This window comes from Suricata suricatta, chromosome 7 (genome assembly GCF_006229205.1).
Source record: "Suricata suricatta isolate VVHF042 chromosome 7, meerkat_22Aug2017_6uvM2_HiC, whole genome shotgun sequence".
Taxonomy (NCBI): Eukaryota; Metazoa; Chordata; class Mammalia; order Carnivora; family Herpestidae; genus Suricata; species Suricata suricatta.
In genome coordinates this window covers 92,403,442-92,426,057 of record NC_043706.1, presented here as the reverse complement: position 1 = coordinate 92,426,057, position 22,616 = coordinate 92,403,442, and the positions used below count along the sequence as shown (strand labels likewise).

General features: G+C 37.9%; 1 protein-coding gene across 1 annotated transcript in view; it reads left to right on the top strand.

Annotated features, from left to right (window-relative positions):
* The window catches only part of PDSS2 (decaprenyl diphosphate synthase subunit 2), a 254,629-nt gene that overhangs the window by 136,029 nt on the left and 95,984 nt on the right, over positions 1-22,616 (top strand). The window contains exon 3 of the mRNA XM_029945385.1: positions 16,314-16,512. Coding sequence (XP_029801245.1) covers positions 16,314-16,512 — 199 coding nt within the window. The remainder of the gene's footprint in view (positions 1-16,313; positions 16,513-22,616) is intronic.

The following is a 22,616-nucleotide window of genomic DNA, read 5'->3' as shown; positions in this document are numbered from 1 at the left end:
TGCCTGAAGCAGTTTTCATAGCTCCATGATGAACCGTCGAAGAAAGAGGTTTGTCATGAAAATGGAAACACCAGCGTGCTCTTTGTAATCAGCTCTTTAATCCTCTACCCGCCATAACGTGGAGACGGTTCATAATTATCGGAGCAGAGAACTGAAGCCCTGGACTGCAGCAGAAAGAATGAGCACTGTGGGCGGGCGAGTGACAGTCTACACTCCAGTGGGGAGGGAGACACATATTTTGGAAAACTTTGACACGGAATCAGATGTATTTGTATAACCTTTTCACGTAGAACTGTGCTGCAGTCAGAGAGCAGGTTTTGGTTTTCTTCATTAAAAGCTTATTAAATGAAGAAATAGGACAGTCGTTTTGCTTCGGTAGATGGGGGTCAGAGAGGCGGGTCTGATCTCCTCAGGATATTAATGTCTGCCTTCAGCCAGGGGAAATGAGCCGTCGCTTGAGTTAGAGGCAGCTTTATGTGCTCATCACTAGGGATTCCCATATGTCCAGGGAGCTGCAACAGTAAAAAATGGCAGAGCTCGGTGGTAGAGTGCAGAGGGCTCTCATTGGAATTCATGTCAGGAAGCTCAGCTCACTGTGCCCAGAGCAAGTCTGTTTAATGTTGATCAGCTGTCCATCTGATAAACTGAATTGATATGGGCATTCCCTCCAAGGGCTGCTCTGACAGTGACAGCCGCAGCACCCAGATGTCTTGTTAGGCTTTTTTGGGAGTCTCAACATATTTTTAACCCCTTTTGTGATACCCAAACCAAAAAGTACTTTCAGAGACCTAGATAAGGATGCCTCACTTGGCTTTCCCTTTGCGTTTCTGGCAGAAAACAGCCCACCTTAAACTATTTTCAGAAACCAGATACTGTTAGTTAGCTACCCTTCTCCCAGTTGTTAATAAACAGCCCATTGACCTGCAGTATAACTATGTGTTGACCGTCAAGTTTGGGTCTAGTTATTCAAAATGATGTTTTTAAAAATGTTCTTAAATACAGTAGGTTACCTGGCTTGGTTATGCTTTACTAGTTTCATAGGTGTGTTGAGCACTAAATAGAACTTTATTTAGTGCGTGCATGACAAAAAGATGCATTACAGCTTTTGTTTGGATTGGCTCATTTCTGGTAATAACTGTGGTGACTACTTACTGAATGTCCTCTGCTTTCTCAGGTATAACTGTCACCTTTGAAGGCAGCTTACTTCCTTGTAGGTTGGTTGACAGATATGGAGGAAACTAATTACTAAGCTTTCTTTTAAAAGGGGGGGAAAAGTAACTGAGGAAATGGACATGTTAATCCACTTGACCATAGTAATTATTTCAGTGTGTATATGTTTATCAAAACATTATGTTGTACACCTTAAATATATACACGTTTTATTTAATGAGGTGCCTGGGTGGCTCAGTCAGTTAAGCGCTGACTTCAGCTCAGGTTATGATCTGTGGTTCGTGAGTTTGAGTCCCACATTGGGTTCTGTGCTGACAGCTCAGAGCCTGGAGCCTGCTTCGGATTCTGTGTCTCCCTCTCTCTCTCTGCCCCGCCCCTGCTCACGCGCACACGTTCTCTCTCTCTCTCTCTCTCTCTCAAATATGTGTGTGTGTGTGTATATATATGTATGTATGTATGTATGTATATATTCAGTTTTTATTTACAATCTGAAATTTATTGAGCTTTGGGTTTTTTTGGAAATAAGAGAGAGAGGTCTGTGTAGAGTTGGGATTATTTTTAAATTATATTTCTGCAAAACTTAATTACTTAGGTAATTCAAAATTACCTACTGAATATTGGAAAAACTTGGTTTTAAAGGTTTCTGTTGAAATACTAATTAACGATTTTTGTCCTTGTCTCCCCTCACTTCTACACCTTGTGTTTTCATGGCATGACAAGATTTTAACATTGATTCAGGTATTGAATTTACTTGAATGAGACTGGCCCCTTTTTTGTGTACTCTAACTTAGAAGGTCAGGTGAGCTTTTCTGGAAGAGACACCAAGCCCTCAGTACTGTCAGTGATTGCTTAGTGTATGTGGTCAGAGCTAGAAGTAAGATCTGGTTATTCTTTATACCCCTTGAACCTCTGATTCCGTCTCTATTTGGACCTCACACTTACTGTGCCACTTGCTTTTAGTGGTTGAAATTTTTGGTTTCAGTAGCCTGTTTTTAGAATTCTCATTTCCAAATGTGGGAATGAAACATCAGTTTTAAATGCTGTGATCATGATAAATTCAAAATTCAAAGTTCCATCTGCCCCTAGGTCATCAACATGAATAAAGGGCAGAATAAGAAAACCATTATGTTTTCATAATCATTGCATTAAATTCAATAAATTTCTTGGAACTTTAGGTCTGGCCCATTTATCAAAAATTAGTATTTGACACTTATGTTTAGTTAAAGGTGGTCACCAAGAGAGATTCTGTTACCCAACATTAGAAGCATATACATTTCCTTTCTATTATAATTAATATGGCTTGATAATTTTGATATTTTGGTGTTTTTTAAGTATATTTTAAGAACTCTTAGGGCACCTGGGTGGCTCAGTCGGTTAAGCCTCTGACTTCGGCTCAGGTCATGATCTCACATTCATGGGTTTGAGCCCTGTGTTGGGCTCTGTGCTGACAGTTCAGAGCCTGGAGCCTGCTTTGGATTCTGTGTCTCCCTGCCCCTCCCCCTCTCATGCTCTGTCTCTCCCTGTCTCAAAAATAAATAAAACATTAAAAAATTTTTATAAAAAGAAAAACTCTTTTTCTCTTCTCTGCATTTCTCCATCCTCCCCTCCATTTACCCTTATAGAGCTTGCTTTCTGTGGGACTGTGGAGAGAGAAAGAAAATGCAGACATAAAATAGCTCGCATGTCAGAAGATAATGAGCCGTGGAGCGGGGGAAGCAGGAAGTGGGTCTAGGAGGGTTGCTCTTGTAAGTGGAGTGGTCAGAGAAGGCCTTACTGAGCAGATGTACTTTGCGGGGATCTGAAAAAAGCCGGTGACTAAGCCTTGTTAGATACATAAGGGAAGACTGGGACAGACAGAGGAAAGGCCAAAGGCCCTGTGGCAAGAACTGGTTTGGTGTGTTCCAGGAAAACCAAGGGACCTGTGGTAGCCGGAGAAGAGTGAATGAGGAGGAAAGAGGGTAACAGATGAGTTAAGAGAGGTAAGGAAGTAGAGGGGCTGGGGCAGATTGTGTTGGACCTTGGAGTCCAGAGTAGGGACCTCGGTCAGCACCTACCTGAGCGAGATGAGGAGCTGCTAAGATTTTAGCAGAGGAGCAGAGTGATGGACTGCCTGTTTCCTGACCTCCTGCTTGCCTCATTTCTGATCTTTTTCATTTTTGCAAAGCTAAAAGACTAAAAATATTATCTTATTTTTATAATACTTCTTTTCCAAATTACTAGTGAGGTTGAGCATCATTTTATCTGGGTTTTGGCCATTTGTATTTCTTCTGGAATTACCTCTTCATATCCTTTCCTATTTTGCGCTTGAACTATTTATCTTTTTCTTATTAATTTCTTGTCCAGTGAGTTCCACACATATTTTGAATACAATCTTTTGTCTGTTGTATGTGTTGCAAGTTCGTTATTTTAAGTCTATATTTGCTTGAGTCTTTTTTATGTTTTATTTTATTAATAAACATTTTAGCTACTCATATTTATCCATTATTTTTATTATGGCTTCCTGACTTCCCATTTTATTTTACAGGATTTTTACCACCTAAGGTCCTACAAATGTTTCCCTAAATTCATAATTTTTCACATTTAGATCTTTAATCTATCAAAATATATGTTTATGTATGGTGCAAGGTAGGGATCTAACTTTATTATTTTTTTCCCTGAACCTATAGCCATTTGCCCTAACATCTTTTGTAGGAATAATCCAACTTTTCTATAACAGTATGAAATGTTATCTTTAAAATAAATAATTAGTTTTCCAGATATATTTGGATCTCTTTCTGGATTCCATTCCACTAATCTGTTAGTTTTTTTCTTGTGATATTACTATATGTTCTGAAGTTGCAATAACGTAATAATAAGTTTTAAAATATAAAGTCACAGGCCTCTTGTTTTTTCCAAATTTTTCTTTGAAATTTTCAAATTTATTCTTTTGACATCATAAAATTTAGTTTTCCAATTAAAAAGACCTTTTAAGATTCAGAAAATTATTATAACCATTAAAATTTTTTTAATTTAATTAATTTTCTTAAGAGAGAGAGCATGCACAAGCAGGGGAGAGGCAGAGAGAGAGAGAGAGAGACAGAGAATCTAAAGCAGGCTCCAGGCTCTGAGTTGTCAGCACAGTGCCTGACGCAGAACTCGAACCCATGAACTGGGAGATCATGACCTGAGCCCAAACTGGACACTTAACCAACTGAGCCACCCAGACATCCCCCAAATTTTTTATTTTATAGAAAGAAAGTGTATACAAGCAGGGGAGAAGGGCAAAGAGAGAGAGAGAAAGAGAATCTTAAGCAGGCTCCATACTGAGCCCGAAGCTGGATCCAATGACCTAGGGGTCATGACCTCAGTCAAAATCAAGACTCAACTGACTGAGGCACCTTCAAAGGACATGATTTTAAATAAATGACTCTTGCCTACCATCTTAAAATATTTAGAAAACCCTGAATTTTGTACATTTTGTATTTGAGATTTTCATTAGTTTGCTTTTGATATGCAAAGAGCCTGGGCTTTAGAATCAGGCCCAAGATTGTGTCTCTGCAGTTCACTAGCTACATGAACTTGAGCAAGTCAGTTAGCATTTCGGCCCAGTTCCTTTCTGCACAGTAGAGATAATAATGCTACCTCAGAGAGCTGTTGTGAATTTTACATTATTTTATTTATTAATCTATTCATTGAATTATTGTTATGCTTGCAAAATTACATTATATAAAGTACTCAGCATACAGTAATTAACTGGCTCAAAGTAATGAATAATTAATTTAGTAATTAATTTCTGATCTTTTTCATTTTTAGTAATAAATAATTTAGTAAGTGGGAACCATAGTTGCTTTTAGGCATTTTAAAAATTGGATATTTGAGGTATTTTCAGATGAAATGACATGATATGTTCCTTTACTTCAAAATAATCTGAAAGAAAAGGGAAAGTGCGGCTGAAACAAAATTTCAATCCACACAGATTCCTTATGCTATATTTTCCACCTTGGTATATTTGAAAATTCCCAGGATAAAAAGATTTTTTTTTAAGTGCATATTTGGGACACCCGGGTGGCTCAGTCAGTTAGGCATCTAACTTTTTTTTCCTTTTAATTAACATCAAAGTTAGTTAGCATATAGTGCAATAATATTTTCAAGAGCAGATTCCAGTGATTCATCCCCTATGTATAACACCGTTGCTCATTCCAACAAGTGTCTTCCTTAATCTCCCTTAGCCACTCAGCTCATCCCCCCACCCATAGCCCCTTCAGCAACCCTCAGTTTGTTCTCTGTATTTAAGAGTCTTATGTTTTGCCCCCCTCCCTGTTTTTATATTTTTTTTGCTTCTTTTCCCTTACATTCTTCCTGTATCTTAAATTCCTCATATGAGTAAAGTCATGTGATTTATTTCTGACTTATTTTGCTTAGCATAATACCCTCTAGTTCCATCCATGTTGTTACAAGTGGCAAGATTTCATTCTTTTTGATGGCTGAGTAATACTCCAGCACATATATATGTGTATACACACACACACACACACACACACACACACACACACACACACCCATCTTCTTTATCCATTCATCTGTCAATGGACATTTGGGCTCTTTCCATAATTTGGCTATTATTGATAGTGCTGCTACAAATATCATGGTGCATGTGTCCCTTTGAAACAGCATACCTGTATCCCTTGGATATATACCTCATAATGCAATTACTAGATTGTAGGATAATTCTATTTTTAATTTTTGGAGGAAGCTCCACACTGTTTTCCAGAGTGGCTGCACCATCTTATATTCCCACCAACAGTGCAAAGGAGAGCCTCTTTCTCCTCATCCTCACCAACAGCTGTTGTGGCCTGAGTTGTTAATGTTAGCTGTTCTGATGGGCATGAGGTAGTATCTCATTGTGGTTTTGATTTGTATTTCTCTGATGATGAATGATGTTGAGCATCTTTTCCTGTGTTTGGTAGCCATCTCGATGTCTTCTTTGGAGAAGTGTCTATTCATTCATGTCTTTGGCCCATTTCTTCACTAGACTTTTTCCTTTTTGGATGTTGAGTTTGATAAGTTCTTTATAGATTTTGGATACTAACCCTTTATCTTATATGTCATTTGAATATCTTTTCCCATTCCATTGGTTGCCTTTTAGGTTTGCTGATTGTTTCCTTCACCATGCAGAAGCTTTTTACTTTGATGAGGCCCCACTAGTTCATTTTTGCTTTTGTTTCCCTTGCTTCCAGAAATGTATTGAGTAAGAAGTTGCTGTGGCCAAGGTCAAAGAGGTTTTTGCCAGCTTTCTCCTCAAGGATTTTGATGGCTTCCATTTTCCATTTAGAGTTTCATACATTTTGAGTTTATTTTTGTATATGGTGTAAGAAAGTAGTTCCAGTGTTCCATTGGACATTCTTTTTTGCTTTGTCAAAAGTAGTTGGCCATACATTTGTGGGTCCATTTCTGGATTCTCTATTCTGTTCCATTGATCTACGTGTCTGCTAGGCATCCATCTCTTGATCTCAACTCAAGTCATGATCTCATGGTTCATGAGATCGAGCCCCGTGTTTGACTCTGTTCTGACAGCACAGAGCCTGCTTGGAATTCTCTCTCTCCTTTCTCTCTCTGCTCCTCCTCTGGTCACACATGTGCATGTGTGTACTCTCTCTCTCAAAAATAAATAAATGTTTTTAAAAATGCATCTTTAAAAACTGTTCAAAATGACAAAATGTAAACCTTTGTTATTTTTTTGAATGTTTATTTATTCTTGAGAGAGAGAGAGAGACAGACAGAGCATGAGCAGGGGTGGGGCAGAGAGAGAGGGAGACACAGAATCTGAAGCAGCCTCAGGCTTTGAGCTCTCAGTACAGTGCCTGACATACGGCTGGAACCCACCAATGCTGAGATCATGACCTGAGCCAAAGTTGGATGCTTAACCGACTGAGCCACCCAGGTGTCCCAAACATATGTTATTCCTAAATGGAATGAGTTATTTATTGTATTATATTCTTTACCTTTCTGTGCTTTTTAAATCTCTCAAAAAGAAGGAAAGCAAGGAGGAAGGAGGAAGAAAAAGGAAAGAAAAAGTAGAGTAAGAAGGAAAGAGAAGACTCCATTGTTTTTTATCTCCCTTGCTATATAATGAAATACAATTGACCTTTCTGTTTTAACACCAACTTAAAAGTGTAAAACATTTTAAGAGATTTCATGTTAATATAAAAAACAATTTCTAATAATTAAAACTATCAACAGACATGGCTCCTGTGTGGTAGTTATCACTTATCCATCCTTGGAAGGGGCTAATTGAGGTTAATTGACCTCTGGAATCACTTTGATGCTATGAACCTGACTTTTTAGTATATATCATCCTTCCCTTTTGAAACTAAGAATGAGAATAACCCCCTATTCCTTTATAAAATTGATTGCTAATTAAAGAGTTATTCATTTAACAAATAGTTGTAGGCAGCCTCGAGAAATAGGATAGTATAATTTACAGTGTAGTGAGGGAGAGAAGAGCAGGAAGATAGATGGCTAAACATAATTGCAGGATAGCACAATAAATGACAGCTATGTTCAAAGGCTTTCAGTTTCAATGAAAGCACAGAAGGAGTTAACTCCGGGAAAGTGTAGGAAAACATCACAGAAGTGACACATGGTCTGAGTCTTAAGAATTCTTTATACAAAAATATATTTATCACTCATCCTATGGCAGCAAATTTGTATGGCAAAGAAAAAAGGTCATATGGCACATCTACACAGTGGGCCTCTAATAGAAATTTTAAATAAAACAAAGAAAGTCTATTAATTTTAAAAAAAACAAGGAGATTCTCTGTTTGTAAATGATGTAGAACCATCTGCAAGAGATAATATTAAGTGAATGAAACCAGAGTATGGAAATATGAGCATAAACTGTCTTTACCATCTTATGTGCTGTAATTTTTATTAACCATCTCTTTCAGGAAGCTATCTGGCTTCATAGGACAGGACTCTAGCAATAGCAGCTTAAAAGAGTAGTGTTTGGGGCTCCTGGGTGGCTCAGTCGGTTAAGCGCCCGGCTTTGGCTCAGGTCATGATCTCACGGTTCGTGGGTTCAAGTCCCGTGTCAGGCTCTGTGCTGACAGCTAGCTCAGAGCCTGGAGCCTGCTTTGGATTCTGTGTCTCCCTCTCTCTCTGACCCTCCCCTCTCACACTGTCTCTCTCTGCCTCTCAAAAATAAATAAAAAACATTTAAAAATTTAAAAAAAAAAAGAGTACAGTGTTTATCTAGACAAGAGGTCTAGAAGTGGGCACATCAGAGCTGCTATAACTCTCAAAGAAGTAGGTCAGTAGAGTCCCAGGCTTCTTCATTCTTTCTGCTCTGCTGTCCTTAGGTCAGGGGCCCTTTTCAGGATCTTTAAGTCTCTTCTGCCCTCACAGGTAGGTGGGCCATCTTCCAGACAGAAAGATGGGATAAGCCCAGATTGCCAAAGGTGCAAACCAGCTGAATCTGTCCCTTAACATAAGAAAGTCAGGAGATTTCTCAGAAATTCTACCTAGTAGGTTCCTACTTAGATTCTTTGGCCATATGGCACTACATGATCACTACTGGCCTCAGGACATCTTGGAGAGGTATTTTTAAGTGAGTACATTGTCACTTTGTATACCAAGATATATTGGTAGTGAGGCACATAAGAATGGAAAGGTAACTAGCAATGTCTGTCATCCTAACGTCTAAAACTAGGATGCTAAAAAATTCAGAGAAATGTTGGGGGGAAATGGATCAAAACAGATGGAGTTGTTTAATATAACTGAAAGAAAGTGATTTGGTGAAAATTTTTGTAGAAACATTGATTAATCCTCAGTTTCATTCAATGTGGTAATTACTTCCCTACTCAGATTATTTAACATAAGTGGTATTCATTTGTGACTCTTTTCCAATCAAGATTTAGCATGAAAAATACCCAAGAGTACTAAAATATATGTACATAAAATGGCATGAAGACTTTTATTTAAGATAATTTTTAAAATCCAGTATGTTGAAAGTTTACTAGATTGCTTTGGGTGGCTAAAACAGGAAGAAGATAATGAGAAGAAAAATTTCCCAAATTCTTTCATACTGTCACTTCTCTGCTGTACACTAAATTATACTCTTGCATAATGTGATCTGGAGTTGTTTATCCAATGATAAAACCTTAGAAATTGAGAGCACAGCACCAGATAGTGGAATTGCAGGACAGATTTAAAAGATGACAGATCATTTCTATTTTTTGTAGAAGAGTAATGTTAATAATAGCAATATTTTTGTCTCTTTATAACTGTTAACTGCCAGTCTAGGTAATTATTGTCTTTAAATCCCTGAATCTTAGGATTTGGGAACTGGAAGGAATTGTTTCTCTTTCAATGATGGGAAGACCTAAGTCCTAAGAGTTTAAGGGATTTGCTCCTGAACTGTGTGATATCAATGGAAGTAGAACTGTCATCCAGATTCCTGACTGGGCTAAATCACTTGATATGTGGTTCTGATCAAATGATTTGGAAACAACTTGGTTACTTTACCAGTTATTATGAACAAAAGAGTAAAATCTATGCATAATATACTCTCTCCTAGACATTCTCTTCTGTAGCGATTAAAACTAGGAATGAAAATTAGACATGTTTTCGTGGGCATATACCAGTGTTGGTAACATTGGCAACTTTGGCCTTTTTTCCCTCCTATTTACTATTCATTATGTAAATCAACATTTTAAATTATCACTGGCCAGTATAACAAGGTGACTCAGAGTTCCAGCTTTGTCCTTTACGAACTGAATGTTCTTGATCAAGTATTTGACCTCCCCAGAACTGCGGTAATTAGAATCACAAGTAGATAATATAAATGAAAGTTCTTTGTAAATTGTGGTTACTGTACAAATTATGGCTTTTCACTTTTACTATTACAGTTGTTTTTGTTGATTCTGACCATGTGGCATTTAAAGATTGCTATTTATTTCATGAATGCACTTTATGATTAGAGATGTACTTATTAAAAGCTCACAATCACTTAGTTTCATCCTCAGGGTAATTCAGAACACCTACAAGTTCTTGCACGCGTGCTTGCTCTGTTCTTTCATAAGCTGACTGAATGAGACAGCTGCCCAGTGCCTAACCCTTCCTGAGTTACATACTTACCCACAATCCTATTGTGTGATTTTTGTGAAATATGACAACATGGATTTTTATAGTGATTGGTATTGTAAACTAAACAACAGGATAAAAATACGTTTTTATTCCTTTCTTTCAGTTACTTTTTTAAAGGATAATTTTAAATATTTGCTGATTTGTTTTTAAATGTTTTCTGTTAACTTCTCAGTAGTCCTCTAAGCGTCCATCACTGGTAATTTTCTTTGGGCTGTAGTGAAACCACGAATTTATTCTTTCTTTAGAAGCAGCTTACCCCACTGGTTCATCTTCTCCTACTCCCCAGTTTGTAATCAAGTGCAGTATGTCCACTGGATCATTTTACAAATTCTTTTACTTTTTTTAACAAAGGAAATTAAAAATGTGACCTTTTCTTTCTAGATGCCAAGTTGTTTGGCTCCTTTATTTTATATAATTGTGTCTTTATGTAATTATTGCATCATAGTTGTTAAACTAGTACTCTTTATTGTGTGATTATTTTCTATTTATTTGTCTCTGTATCTTAAGGTTGTCCTAAGTCAAATGCTTAAATTTGACCATTAGGTCAAGTCCTTTTGTTACATCTCAGATCTTTGTAATGGTTTCTTTCCTACCTCCCATCTCTACTTTTTCAGATTCTTCTACATATCACCTTCAGAATATTTTTTGTAAATCATTTTTTAAAAATGTATCATCCCTCCTTCTCAAAAGCACTTGTAGATAACCTAATGTAACCTAACTCCAGATTCCTATTTCTCACTTATCCATACAGACTCTATACTCTGGCAAAACTGACCTCCTCACCTCCTGTTCTTCCTTTTTCTAGGGTTCCTAATCCCTGTCTTATCTCTGCCCTTTCTCTCCAGCTATAGAAATCATACCTACTATTCAAGACCCAGCACAAATTTACCTTATTCAGAGAAAGTTGTTTTTTACATTTTTAAATACTTTTTCTTATACTTTATACTTACTTTCTAAGTTTTCTCAAATTTGAATGAAATGTCCTTTTTATTTATTTATTTATTTATGTATTTTTAATTCTCAAGTTAACATACAATGTAGTCTTGACTTCAGGAGTAGAACCCAGTGATTCATCTCTTACATATGACACCCAGAGCAAATCCTGAAAAGTGCCATCCTTGATGCCCATCGCCCTCATTCCATCTCTACCCCATCAACCCTCACTTTGTTCTCTGTGTTTAAGAGTCTCTTATGGTTTGCCCCTCTATCTCTGTTTTTATCTTTTTTCCTTCCCTTCCCCTATGTTCATCTGTTCAGTTTCCCAAATTCCACATATGAGTGAAATCATATGATATCTGTCTTTCTCTGACTGACTTATTTCATCTAGCATAATACCCTCCAGTTCTATCCACATTGTTGAAAATGACAAGATTTCATTATTTTTCATTGCCAGGTAATAGTTCATTACACACACACACACATTTGCATGCACACACACGCATCACATTTTAATTCATCAGTTCATGGACATTTGGGCTCTTTCCATAATTTGGCTATCATTGATAATGCCGCTATAAATTGGGATGCATATGCTCCTTCGAATCAGCATCTTTTTTATCCCTTGGATAAATACCTAGTAGTGCAATTGCTGGGTTGTAGAGTAGTTCTATTTTTCATTTTTTGAGGAAGCTCCCTATTACTTTCAGAGTGACTGCACCAGTTTGCATTCCCACCAGCTGTGCAATAGGGTTTTCCTTTTTCTGCACCCTTGCCAACCTCAGTCGTTTCCTAAGTTGTTAATGTTAACCATTCTGACAGGTGTAAGGTGGTATGTCATTGTGTTTTGATTTGTATTTTCCTAATAATGAGCATTATTGAGCATCTTTTCATGTGTCTATTAGCCATCTGGATGTCTTCTTTGGAAAAGTGTCTATTCTGGTCTTCTGCCTATTTCTTCACTGGATTATTATTTTTTGAGTGTTGAGTTTGGTAAGCTCTTAATAGATTTTGGATACTAACCCTTTATCTGATATTTATCTGATATGCCATTTGCAAGTGCAAAACACTTAACAAAGCCTTTGGTTTGCATTTGCTGGTATTCCATTGGCCAAACAAGTCATATAATCAACTCAGAGTTAATCAAGGAGGGTATGTGACATGGATGTCAGAAGATATGATTCATCAGTGGCCATTGGTATAACCATCTGCCACAGTCTACCTTCAGGTACCCATGATCCACACTCCTTCTTTATGCAAAATATACTTACCACCTCCCCAAGCCCCAAAGTCTCATGTGTTTCATGGCATCATCTCAAGGTCTATGATCTCATAATTTTTGTTAGGTCCAGATGTGAATGTGTTTCCAGGCATGCAGCTCCTTTAGTCCAAAGAACTAAAAGGATAAGTCACCTATCCCTACCACCACTACACACCCAGTTTGGAATGGTGAGTCAGTAACAAGATCCTGACACACCACAATAGTCACTTCCTTTAAAAAGACAGAGAAATGGGAAGCACATAACAATCATTTGCTCATAATAATTCTGAAATCCATCTGGGCACCTATTATCAGGATCTCCTACTCTAGAAGTAAAGAATATTTCTTTCTTTTTCTTTTTTTAAGAATATTTCTTGACTAGGGCCCAGACTGTTTCCTGGGAGAGATTCCCTAATCCACTCTCCTCCAGAATCCTTTGCCCTCTGAACTCCTTTGCCTGAAAATTTCAAAAAAAAAAAAGTTTCAGAGATAGCTACACTTGTAATAAACATAACATGTAGACTTGTCAAATTACTATGTTATACACCTGAAACTATTGTAACACTATGTGTCAACTATACTTTAGTTAAGAAAAAGAGAAGATGGGGTGACTGGGTGGTTCAGTTGGTTAAGGGTATAATTCTTGATTTCAGCTCAGGTCATAATCTCACGGTTTGTGAGATTGAGCCCTGCATTAGGCTCTGGGCTGACAACGTGGAGACCACTTGGGATTCTCTCTCGCCCTCTCTGCCCTTCTCCTGCGAGTGCACTCATGCACTCACTCTCTCAAATAAATAACATTTTAAAAAAGATGACTCATTCTTGTATCTGAGTAGCTGTCTCAGCCTGATTGCTTGTCCATGGAAAGTTGGTTCAGAAGCTCCTTTTCTTTCCCCCCTTTTTTCCTTTTGAACTGTCAACTGTCAGTTGAGTTGTAGCTCATACAACTCCCTTAAAAGCTTTTTGGGATTTCTATGAATGTCATTAATGTTCATTCCCTGCCCTAAATGACAAATCCATAATTCTTTTTTGAGGTAGACATCTCTACTTTAGGTTGAGTATAAGGCTGCTGTGAGACAATACCTTTAAAATTCTTAGAGACCTTTTGTCTAGCCAGAGGAGTGTATTAGAGGTCACTTAAATTTGTTAGGTCTTTAGAAAAGGACTTATAGCTATAGTTTTGATTTGATTTTTTTCCTAATACCACTTCATTCTAGACAGTCTTTTTTCTAGAAATGTGAAGGTTTTCTTTTCAACCTAGCAAGTCTTTTCTCCTTTATAAGTCCTCTAAACTGTGCTGGCAAACTAACAATTCTCCTTTAGCTCATCTCTCTTGTACTTTGTCAGACGCAGCTGAAATAATCCAGTTGACACTCCGTCATTCTGCCTGGTAATCCTCTTATCCAGTTACATAATTTTATTATACATTTTTTTCTATTTTTTAAGTTACCATAGGCAATAGTTTTGCCAATTGTTTCACTACCTTCTAACATTATATGTCCCTTCTCAATCTCCACTAACAATTTCTTCATTGCCTTTCTAGCTTCCCCTAAGAATTTGCTGTCTCTTTAGCTTTCATGTCTAGAATCCTCCATTCAGACTCAAAGCCGCTGACACATATTTTAGGGTTTTGTGGAACAGCACGCCATTCCAGATATTCTAGTTTCTATATCAGATGTCTATTACTGCATAGCAAACTACCCTGTTATTTACTAACGTGAAATAGTCATTTTATTTCTTACATCCTGTGGATTGACCAGATGGTTCTTGTACCTAGGGTCACTCTTGTGACTGCTTTGGATGAGTCTTAATCAAGAAGCATTTTTTAGGCTCTGTTTGATTCACATTTGCTAAGGTCTTTTTGGCCAAAGTCAGTTAATATAGCTAAGCCCAGAGTGATGTGAATGGGACAACATAGGAGCATGGAAGCCAAGAGGTGTGATTCACATGAAGCCATTTGTAAGAGACGCCAACAGATTCCCAGCTGTACATCACTGTGTGCCTTTGGGAAAATCATTTAACGGTGTGCTGAAATTTTCTCACCTATAAGAAGGACTTAGTAATACCTATCATAGGATGGTTATGAAACTTAAATATTTGAGTAATTATGTTGATGATTTTAAAATAGTGCTTTTGGTCAGGCAGAGAAGGACAGATACCATATGTTTGCACTCATAGGTCTAACAGGAAAACAGGAGAAACCTAATGGAGGACCAGGGGGAGGGGAAGAGGGAAAGAGAGTTGGAGAGAGAGAGGGATGCAAAACTTGAGAGACTATTGAATGCTGAAAATGAACTGAGGGTTGAAGGAGAAGGGGGAGGGGAGAAAAGAGGTGGTGGTGATGGAGGAGGGCACTTGTGGGGAAGAGCACTGGGTGTTGTATGGAAAACAGTTGGACAATAAACTATTTTTTAAAAATGAAAAAAAGTAAAATAAAATAGTGCTTTTGTCATAGAAAATGTACAAACTATAGAAAAATATTAAAAAAAAACCATTGCTTGAAATCCCATCTGATACAGTACTGTACTATAGGCTCCTCCAGGGCCTTCTCTATTTTATTTACTACTGTGGCTCTGTATCTTGGTTTGTGTTCTGAAATATAAGATCTTTGAAAGAAGAGACCACATTTTATTCATCTCTGTATATCCCATAGCTTTGCATTAGGGTTAAAAAAAGTTAATGTGCAGAAGTGCTTGGCTTAATGCCTGACACAAGTTATGTTCCCCCTTAGATTGGAGTTTCATTAGATACTAGTAAGGATTTTTAGATATCCTAAAATTACAGAGGTGGGAAAGGAAAGCTGGGAACAGATTATCTAAATGGATCTGTGGAGGGTAACCTCCACTGCCCAGCTTCCTCTGAGGAACCCTGGCTATTCGTGGGAGGGAGAGTGAGGAATATTACAGGGAAGGAACATGTCAAGATCTGCTTACAGGGGTGCCTGGGTGGCTCAGTCGGTTAAGCATCCGACTGTAGCTCAGGTCATGATCTCATAGTTCCTGAGTTCAAGCCCTGCGTCGGGCTCTGTGCTGATAGCTCAGAGCCTGGAGCCTGCTTCCAATTCTGTGTCTCCCTCTCTCTCTGACCCTCCCCTGTTCATGTTCTGTCTCTTTCTCTCTCAAATATAAATAAACATTTAAAAATATCTCAGTATAGATGCCAAAGTACTCAGTAGAGAGGCCTCTGTTAAGAACTTCATTAAACATCTTAAATATAGAGAACAAACTGAGGGTTGATGGAGGGTGGGGGAAAAGGTAAATTCATGATGGGCAGTGAGGAGGGCACTCGTTGGGATGATCACTGGGTCTTGTATGTAAGCGATGAATCATGGTAGTCTACCTCCAAAACCAAGGGCACACTGTACACACTGTATATTAGCCAATTTGACAATAAATTTTAAAAAATAAAAAGTAAAAAATATCATACACTTTTTAAAAAATAAAAAATAAAAATAAAAACTGTATTAAAAGAATAATCTTAAAAAAAAAAGAGAGAGTCTCCTAGGTGAATCAGTTGGTTAATATTCTGACTTCAGCTCAGGTCATGACCTCATGATTCACGAGTTCGAGCCCCACATCAGGCTCTGTGCTGACACCTCGGAGCCTGTAGCCTACATCAGATTCTATCTCCCTCCCTCTCTCTGCCCCTCTCCTGCTTGTGCTCTTTCTCTCTCAAAAATAAAATAAACATAAAACTTTTCAATTAAAATTAAAAAAATAAACAGACTAACCATTGAAATATTTTATCATTAAAAACTGAAGTCTGACATTACTGATATGATGGTATTCTTGACACTCAGACAAGTCTTACCTTCACATTTTAGTCAAAGAAGTTTGGCAGAGATCACAGAACTTATCCACACTGCTCTCCTCGTACATCGTGGGATAGTAGATTTAAGTGAATTGCAATCTTCTGATGGGCCACTGAAAGACATGCAGTTTGGAAATAAAATAGCTATCCTGAGTGGAGACTTTCTTCTAGCAAATGCCTGCAATGGACTAGCTCTGCTACAGAACACCAAGGTAACACCGGGCAGGGTTTGCTTATGTCTGGGTGACTTTCCAGTGGCTGCTGCCCCAAACCCCCACGTGTGGATACTCAGTAAAATTTTATGATGATGGTGGCAGTGGCCATACCAGGTAAAACATAAATGCTAGGAAAGAATTTTGAAAGTAATTTCTTTTTTCCTGGTTATAATTAATCATTTGTTAATTATTCAATACGATTAAATGTTAAACATAAAGAAGATCTGTGAACAAATATTACCTATTATCTCACTATCCAGAGATAACCACTATTAGTTACTATTGTGATGTATTTCCTCTGTGGCTTTTTGTTAGCTTGTTTACTCCTACCTTTATATATGTGGATTTTCTGTAACATAGGTGAGAACTAACGTGTGTAAGGTTTTTTAATCCTGCCTGTTTTTTCGTACTTCATATTATGATGTGGGCACTTTCCCATGTTATTAACATTTTCCACAAACTTGTTAATGGTTGCATAATATTTGGTTATTTGTTTATTTATTTTTGAGAGACGGAGAAGAGCATGAATGGGAAGGGGCAGAGAGAGAGGAAGACACAGAATCCAAAGCAGACTCCAGGCTCTGAGCTGTCAGCACAAAGCCTGAGGCAAGACTCAAACCCACGAACTATGGGATCATGACCTAAGCCAGAATTGGACACTTAACCAACTGAGCCACCCAGGCACCCCAATATTGAGTTATTTAGATGTAATACCATTTATTTAAAAAAAATTTTTTTAATGTTTATTTAGTTTTGATAGAGAGGGAGAGAGACCGACAGAGTACAAGTGGGGGAGGGGCAGAGAGAGGGAGACACAGAATCCAAACCAAGCTCCAGGCTCTGAGCTGTCAGCACAGAGCCCGATGGGGGGCGCGAACCCATGAGTTGTGAGACAATGACCTGAGCTGAAGTCTGGCACTTAACTGATTGAGCCACCCCCCCAGGCTCCCCTATATAATATCATTTATTTAACAAATTTCTCATTTTTGGAATTTAAGTTGCTTCTAGTTTTTTACTGTCATAAATATATCTGCAGTAAACATCTTTTCACATCAGTTTTCCTCATTCCAGATTATTTTGTTAAGATAAATATGGTTCAAAGGGTTTAAACATTTTTAGCATATTGCCAAGCTGCTTTCTAGAAGGATTATAGAGTTATTCCTGATATATGAGTTTGAATTAGTTTTAGCTAATTCAAGACAGAATTACTCTTTCTCCTGTAAAAACATCCAGGACTAGGCAGTCCAGGATTGAGTCTACAAAGTCAAGAAGCTAGGCTTTTTCTGTCTTACTGCTCTGCCATCCCTATCTTACTACTTTATTTATGGCTCCAAAAAACTGTCATCATGGTCTCACTCCAGTCAGTAGGGAGGGAGGAGGAGGAAGGACAGAGAAGGACAGATCTCCTTCTCCTGAAGATCAAGTGAGGGTACATCCTGCTTTGCTAAGGATAGTCTCAGTTTATGTCTGCTGTCCCAGAATCCCATCTGACTTAACATTTGTCCTGGGTTTTTTTTTTAACAGAATATGATCAATAATTACATTAGAATGAGCCAGGATGGCTTTCATAGATGTCTGCTTTATACTTCCAACCTCCACCTCAGTTTTTGTCTCATGAGCTAATAGTATGTGAGACCCGTGTACAGTGGAGAGTGTTCTCATGTTAAGGTGATACTAAATCTGGAGGAAAACCACCAGTAACTTTTCAGACACCTCCCAATCAAGGATAGAACGCAAGGCAATTGATGGTACAACAAAGTGTACTGAATGTCTGGGTAAACAGTTAACTTCTTGTATCAGGTATGGAAGTATTTGACACTGCTGCCCCAGCTGGTCACTTGATGTATCACCCAATTGCACTACGGCTCATGCATGGTCTTTAAGAGTCACAAAGCCATCAGGTACCAGTCCAAAAGCTCAGTGGGAAACATAGTAAAGTGGAAGTTAGGTATCTGTGAGGTATGTATGGGAAATCAAGGCTGACCAGGGGAAGAGGCAGAGAGTAGACTGAGCACACTTGCTTGTGCAATGTTAACCTGTAACTTTTATTGTTTGGCAATGCTTTGTTTTTGCAATGAACCCTTCTGGCAACAATAAGCTAAAAACTAAATATTTTTTTTTAAAGTACTGAGGTAGTTGATAAAGAATCTGTAATTCTCATAAAATGTTGGCATTTACTATCCACTGTGGAAGTCATTCTGGTATCACTAACCACATGAAACCAAGAAGCATCAAATCTGCTTAAAAAGTATCAGGATCTATTTCCAAAGTCAGAGTTACTTTAAGAAGACTTCCTGAACAGACTTCAAGCTGTATTACAAAGCTGTAATCATCAAGACAGTATGGTACTGGCTCAGCTCAGAACAATGGAACAGAATAGAGAACCCAGAAATGGACCCACAAACATATGGCAAACTAATCTTTGACAAAGCAGGAAAGAATATCCAATGGAATAAATGGTTTCTTCAGCACGTGGTGCTGGGAAAACTGAACAGCAACATGCAGAAAAATGAACCTGGACACTTTCTTACACTATACACAAAAATAAACTCAAAATGGATGAAACCCTAAATGTAAGACAGGAAGTCATCAAAATCCTCAAGGAGAAAACTGGCAAAAAGCTCTTTGACCTTGGCCGCAGCAACTTGGTACTCAACATGTCTCTAGAGGAAAGGGAAACAAAAGCAAAAATGAACTAGTGGGACCTCATCAAAGTGAAAAACTTCTGCATAGCAAAAGAAACAATCAGCAAAACTAAAAGGCAACCAATGGAATGGGAAAAGATATTTGCAAACAACATATAAGATAAAGGGTTAGTATCCAAAATCTATAAAGAACTTATCAAATTCAACACTCAAAAAACAAATAATCCTGTGATGAAATGGGCAGAAGACATGAATAGACACTTCTCCAAAGAAGACATCTAGATGGCCAACCAACATATGAAAAAATGCTCAACATCACTCATCATCAAGAAAGTACAAATCAAAACCACAATGAGATACCATCTCACACCTGTCAGAATGGCTAACAGTAACAACTCGGGCAACAACAGATGTTGGCGAGGATGTGGAGAAAGAGGATCTCTTTTGCACTGCTGGTGGGAATGCAAACTGGTGCAGCCACTCGAAAACAGTATGGAGCGTCCTCCAAAAATTAAAAATAGAACTACCCTGGGGTGCCTGGGTGGCTCAATCAGTTAAGTGTCTGACTTCAGCTCAGGTCATGATCTTGCAGTTTGTGGGTTCGAGCCCTGCATTAGGCTCTGTGCTGACAGCTAGCTCAGGGCCTGGAGCCTGTCTTTAGATTCTGTGTCTCCCTCTTTCTCTGACCCTCCCCTGCTCATGCTGTCTCTCAAAAATAAATTTAAAAAAACATTTAAAAATTTTTTTTAATAAAAATAGAACTACCCTATGACCCAGCAGTTGCACTGCTAGGTATTTATCCAAGGGACACAGGTGCGCTGTTTTGAAGGGGCACATGCACCCCAATATTTATAGCAGCACTATCAACAATAGCCAAAGTAAGGAAAGAGCCCAAATGTCCATTGACGGATGAATAGATAAAGATGTGGTGTGTGTATATATATATATATATATATACATATATATATATATACAATGGAGTATTACTTGGCAATCAAAAGAATGAAATCTTGCCATTTGCAAGAGAAAGACAAATATATTACTTCACTCATATGAGGACTTTATGATACAAAACAGATGAACATAAGGGAAGGGAAGCAAAAATAATATAAAAACAGGGAGGGGGACAAGACATAAGAGACACTTAAATATGGAGAACAGACAGAGGGTTACTGGAGGGGGTGTGGGAGGGGGGATGGGATAAATGGGTAAGGGGCATTAAGAAATCACTCCTGGGGTGCCTGGGTGGCTCAGTCGGTTAAGCATCCGGCTTTGGCTCAGGTCATGATCTCACAGTTCATGGGTTTGAGCCCTGTGTCGGGCTCTGTGCTGACAGCTAGCTCAGAGCCTGGAGCCTGCTTCAGATTCTGTGTCTCCCTCTCTCTCTGACCCTCCCCTGATCATGCTGTCTCTCTCTCTCTCTCAAAAATAAATAAAATACATTTTTAAGAATTAAAAAAAAGAAAGAAGTTGACTCCTGAAATTACTGTTGCACTATATGCTAACTAACCTGGATGTAAATTTAAAAAATTGATTAAATAATAAAGTAAAATATAAACAAACAAAACATTAAAAATAAAAAGACTTCCTGAAGATGAGAGCTGACACATGCAACCTCAGAACATATATACATATACCACACTATGAAGCCTAACTTTTATTTAGGCAGATGTCTATTTTTCTAAATTAATTTCACTCATTTTTGACTACAAGTTGTTTTTTATTTTTAATTATTTTGAGAGAGAGAGAGAGAGAGCAAGCAGGGAAGGGACAGAAAGAGAATATCACAAGCAGGCTCCACACTATCAACACAGAGCCCGAGACAGGGCTTGAAGTCGTGAACCGTGAGATCATGACCTGAGCTGAAATCAGGAGTCTGACGATTAACTTGACTGACCCAGGCAGACTTAGACAAGTTTTTACGTACACATAGGAATAAGGGAAGCAATAATTATATATTTCTTGGCTCCATTGGCCAAAGAAAACTTTGCAAACAGTTAAGTCATTCCAGGTTTAGTTGACTATATCAGGTACCGCAAGTAATTAAATCATTTTGGTTAATTCAAAAAATGTTTTATTCGTCCATTCATGGAATCAAGGTAAAGCTCTCAGAAGTATATCCTACCAGTGATTAAGCCATTATGAGTCAGATTGGAAATTCAGCTTGAATTTGAAAGATAAAATTATTAGTTTATAATAAGAATACAAGTACGCATTTTGGCGAGGCACACACAGTGTTGCGGTAAAGACAAGGTTCTTACTACATTGACAACCTGTGGAGTACTTAGAACTGGTGGTGGCATGCCCATAACTCATAACTGCCTCCAAAGAAGTGTCCATATTCCACTAATTGCAATAGATGGTATGAGTATTTTTATGTTCAGGTGTTCAAACTACAAGATTTGGGGATTTTGGTGTAGAGTACAAAATACAGTTCAGCACCGCAGTATGCACCTTCTGTCTTTGTTGCCTGTCATTAATCATATTTTCAAAATCTTTATACCCAACAATGGTATTGAACTTTGTTATAAATTTTGGTGACATCTTGTTCAGAATCAATTAGAAACCTGAAATCGAGGGGGCAACAAATAGAACACAAACTGAAACTTTTAGGAAATTATAATGAAAACAGTCAATGAGTGACAGTTAATGAAAATTCCATTGGAATTTTTCTTTACAAAAGCCAAGAAGGAACACAACAAAATAAATCATAAGAACTCAAATGCTACCCAAGATTAAAATTTTAAATTATGTAATTGTGATTTGGAATATCTCTCCTTTCAGGAAGAATCTTTTGGTAGTGTACCTATTTTGAATAAATTATACACACACATGAATGAAATGAAATTGAGAAGGCCTAGATTTTGCAGCATCTAATTCTAGCAAAGCATTCAAAACAATTATAGAGACAATTTATTTGACAAGCTTTGTCTTATAAAAATGTTTGTCAAAGAAAGGTACTCTGAGGGAAGCAAAAATAGTACCTTGAAAATATTTGGGCTGGAATACTTCCCACAGTTTACAATATTTAAAAAATTAGACTTGAGGGGCACCTGGGTGTCTGGCTCAGTTGGGAAAGCATCCAACTGAATCTCAGCTTAGGTCTTGATCTCAGGGTCATGAGTTCAAGCCCTGTGTTGGGCTCTGCACTGGACATGAAGCCCACCTAAAAAAAAATTAGGGGGTACCTGTGTGGCTCAGTCAGTTAAGTGTCCCACTTCAGCTCAGGTCATGATCTTGCAGTTCGTGAGTTCAAGCCCCGCATCAGTCTCTGTGCTGACAACTCAGAGCCTGGAGCCTGCTTTGGATTCTATGTTTCCCTCTCTCTCTAGCTCTTGCCCATTCACAGTCTGTGTGTGTCTCTCTCTTTTTTAAATAAACATTTCTTAAAAATTGTTTTTAATTAGAATTGAGTTTCTCTTCCATTTTGGAAATTTGCTTGGAGCTTACCAAGTA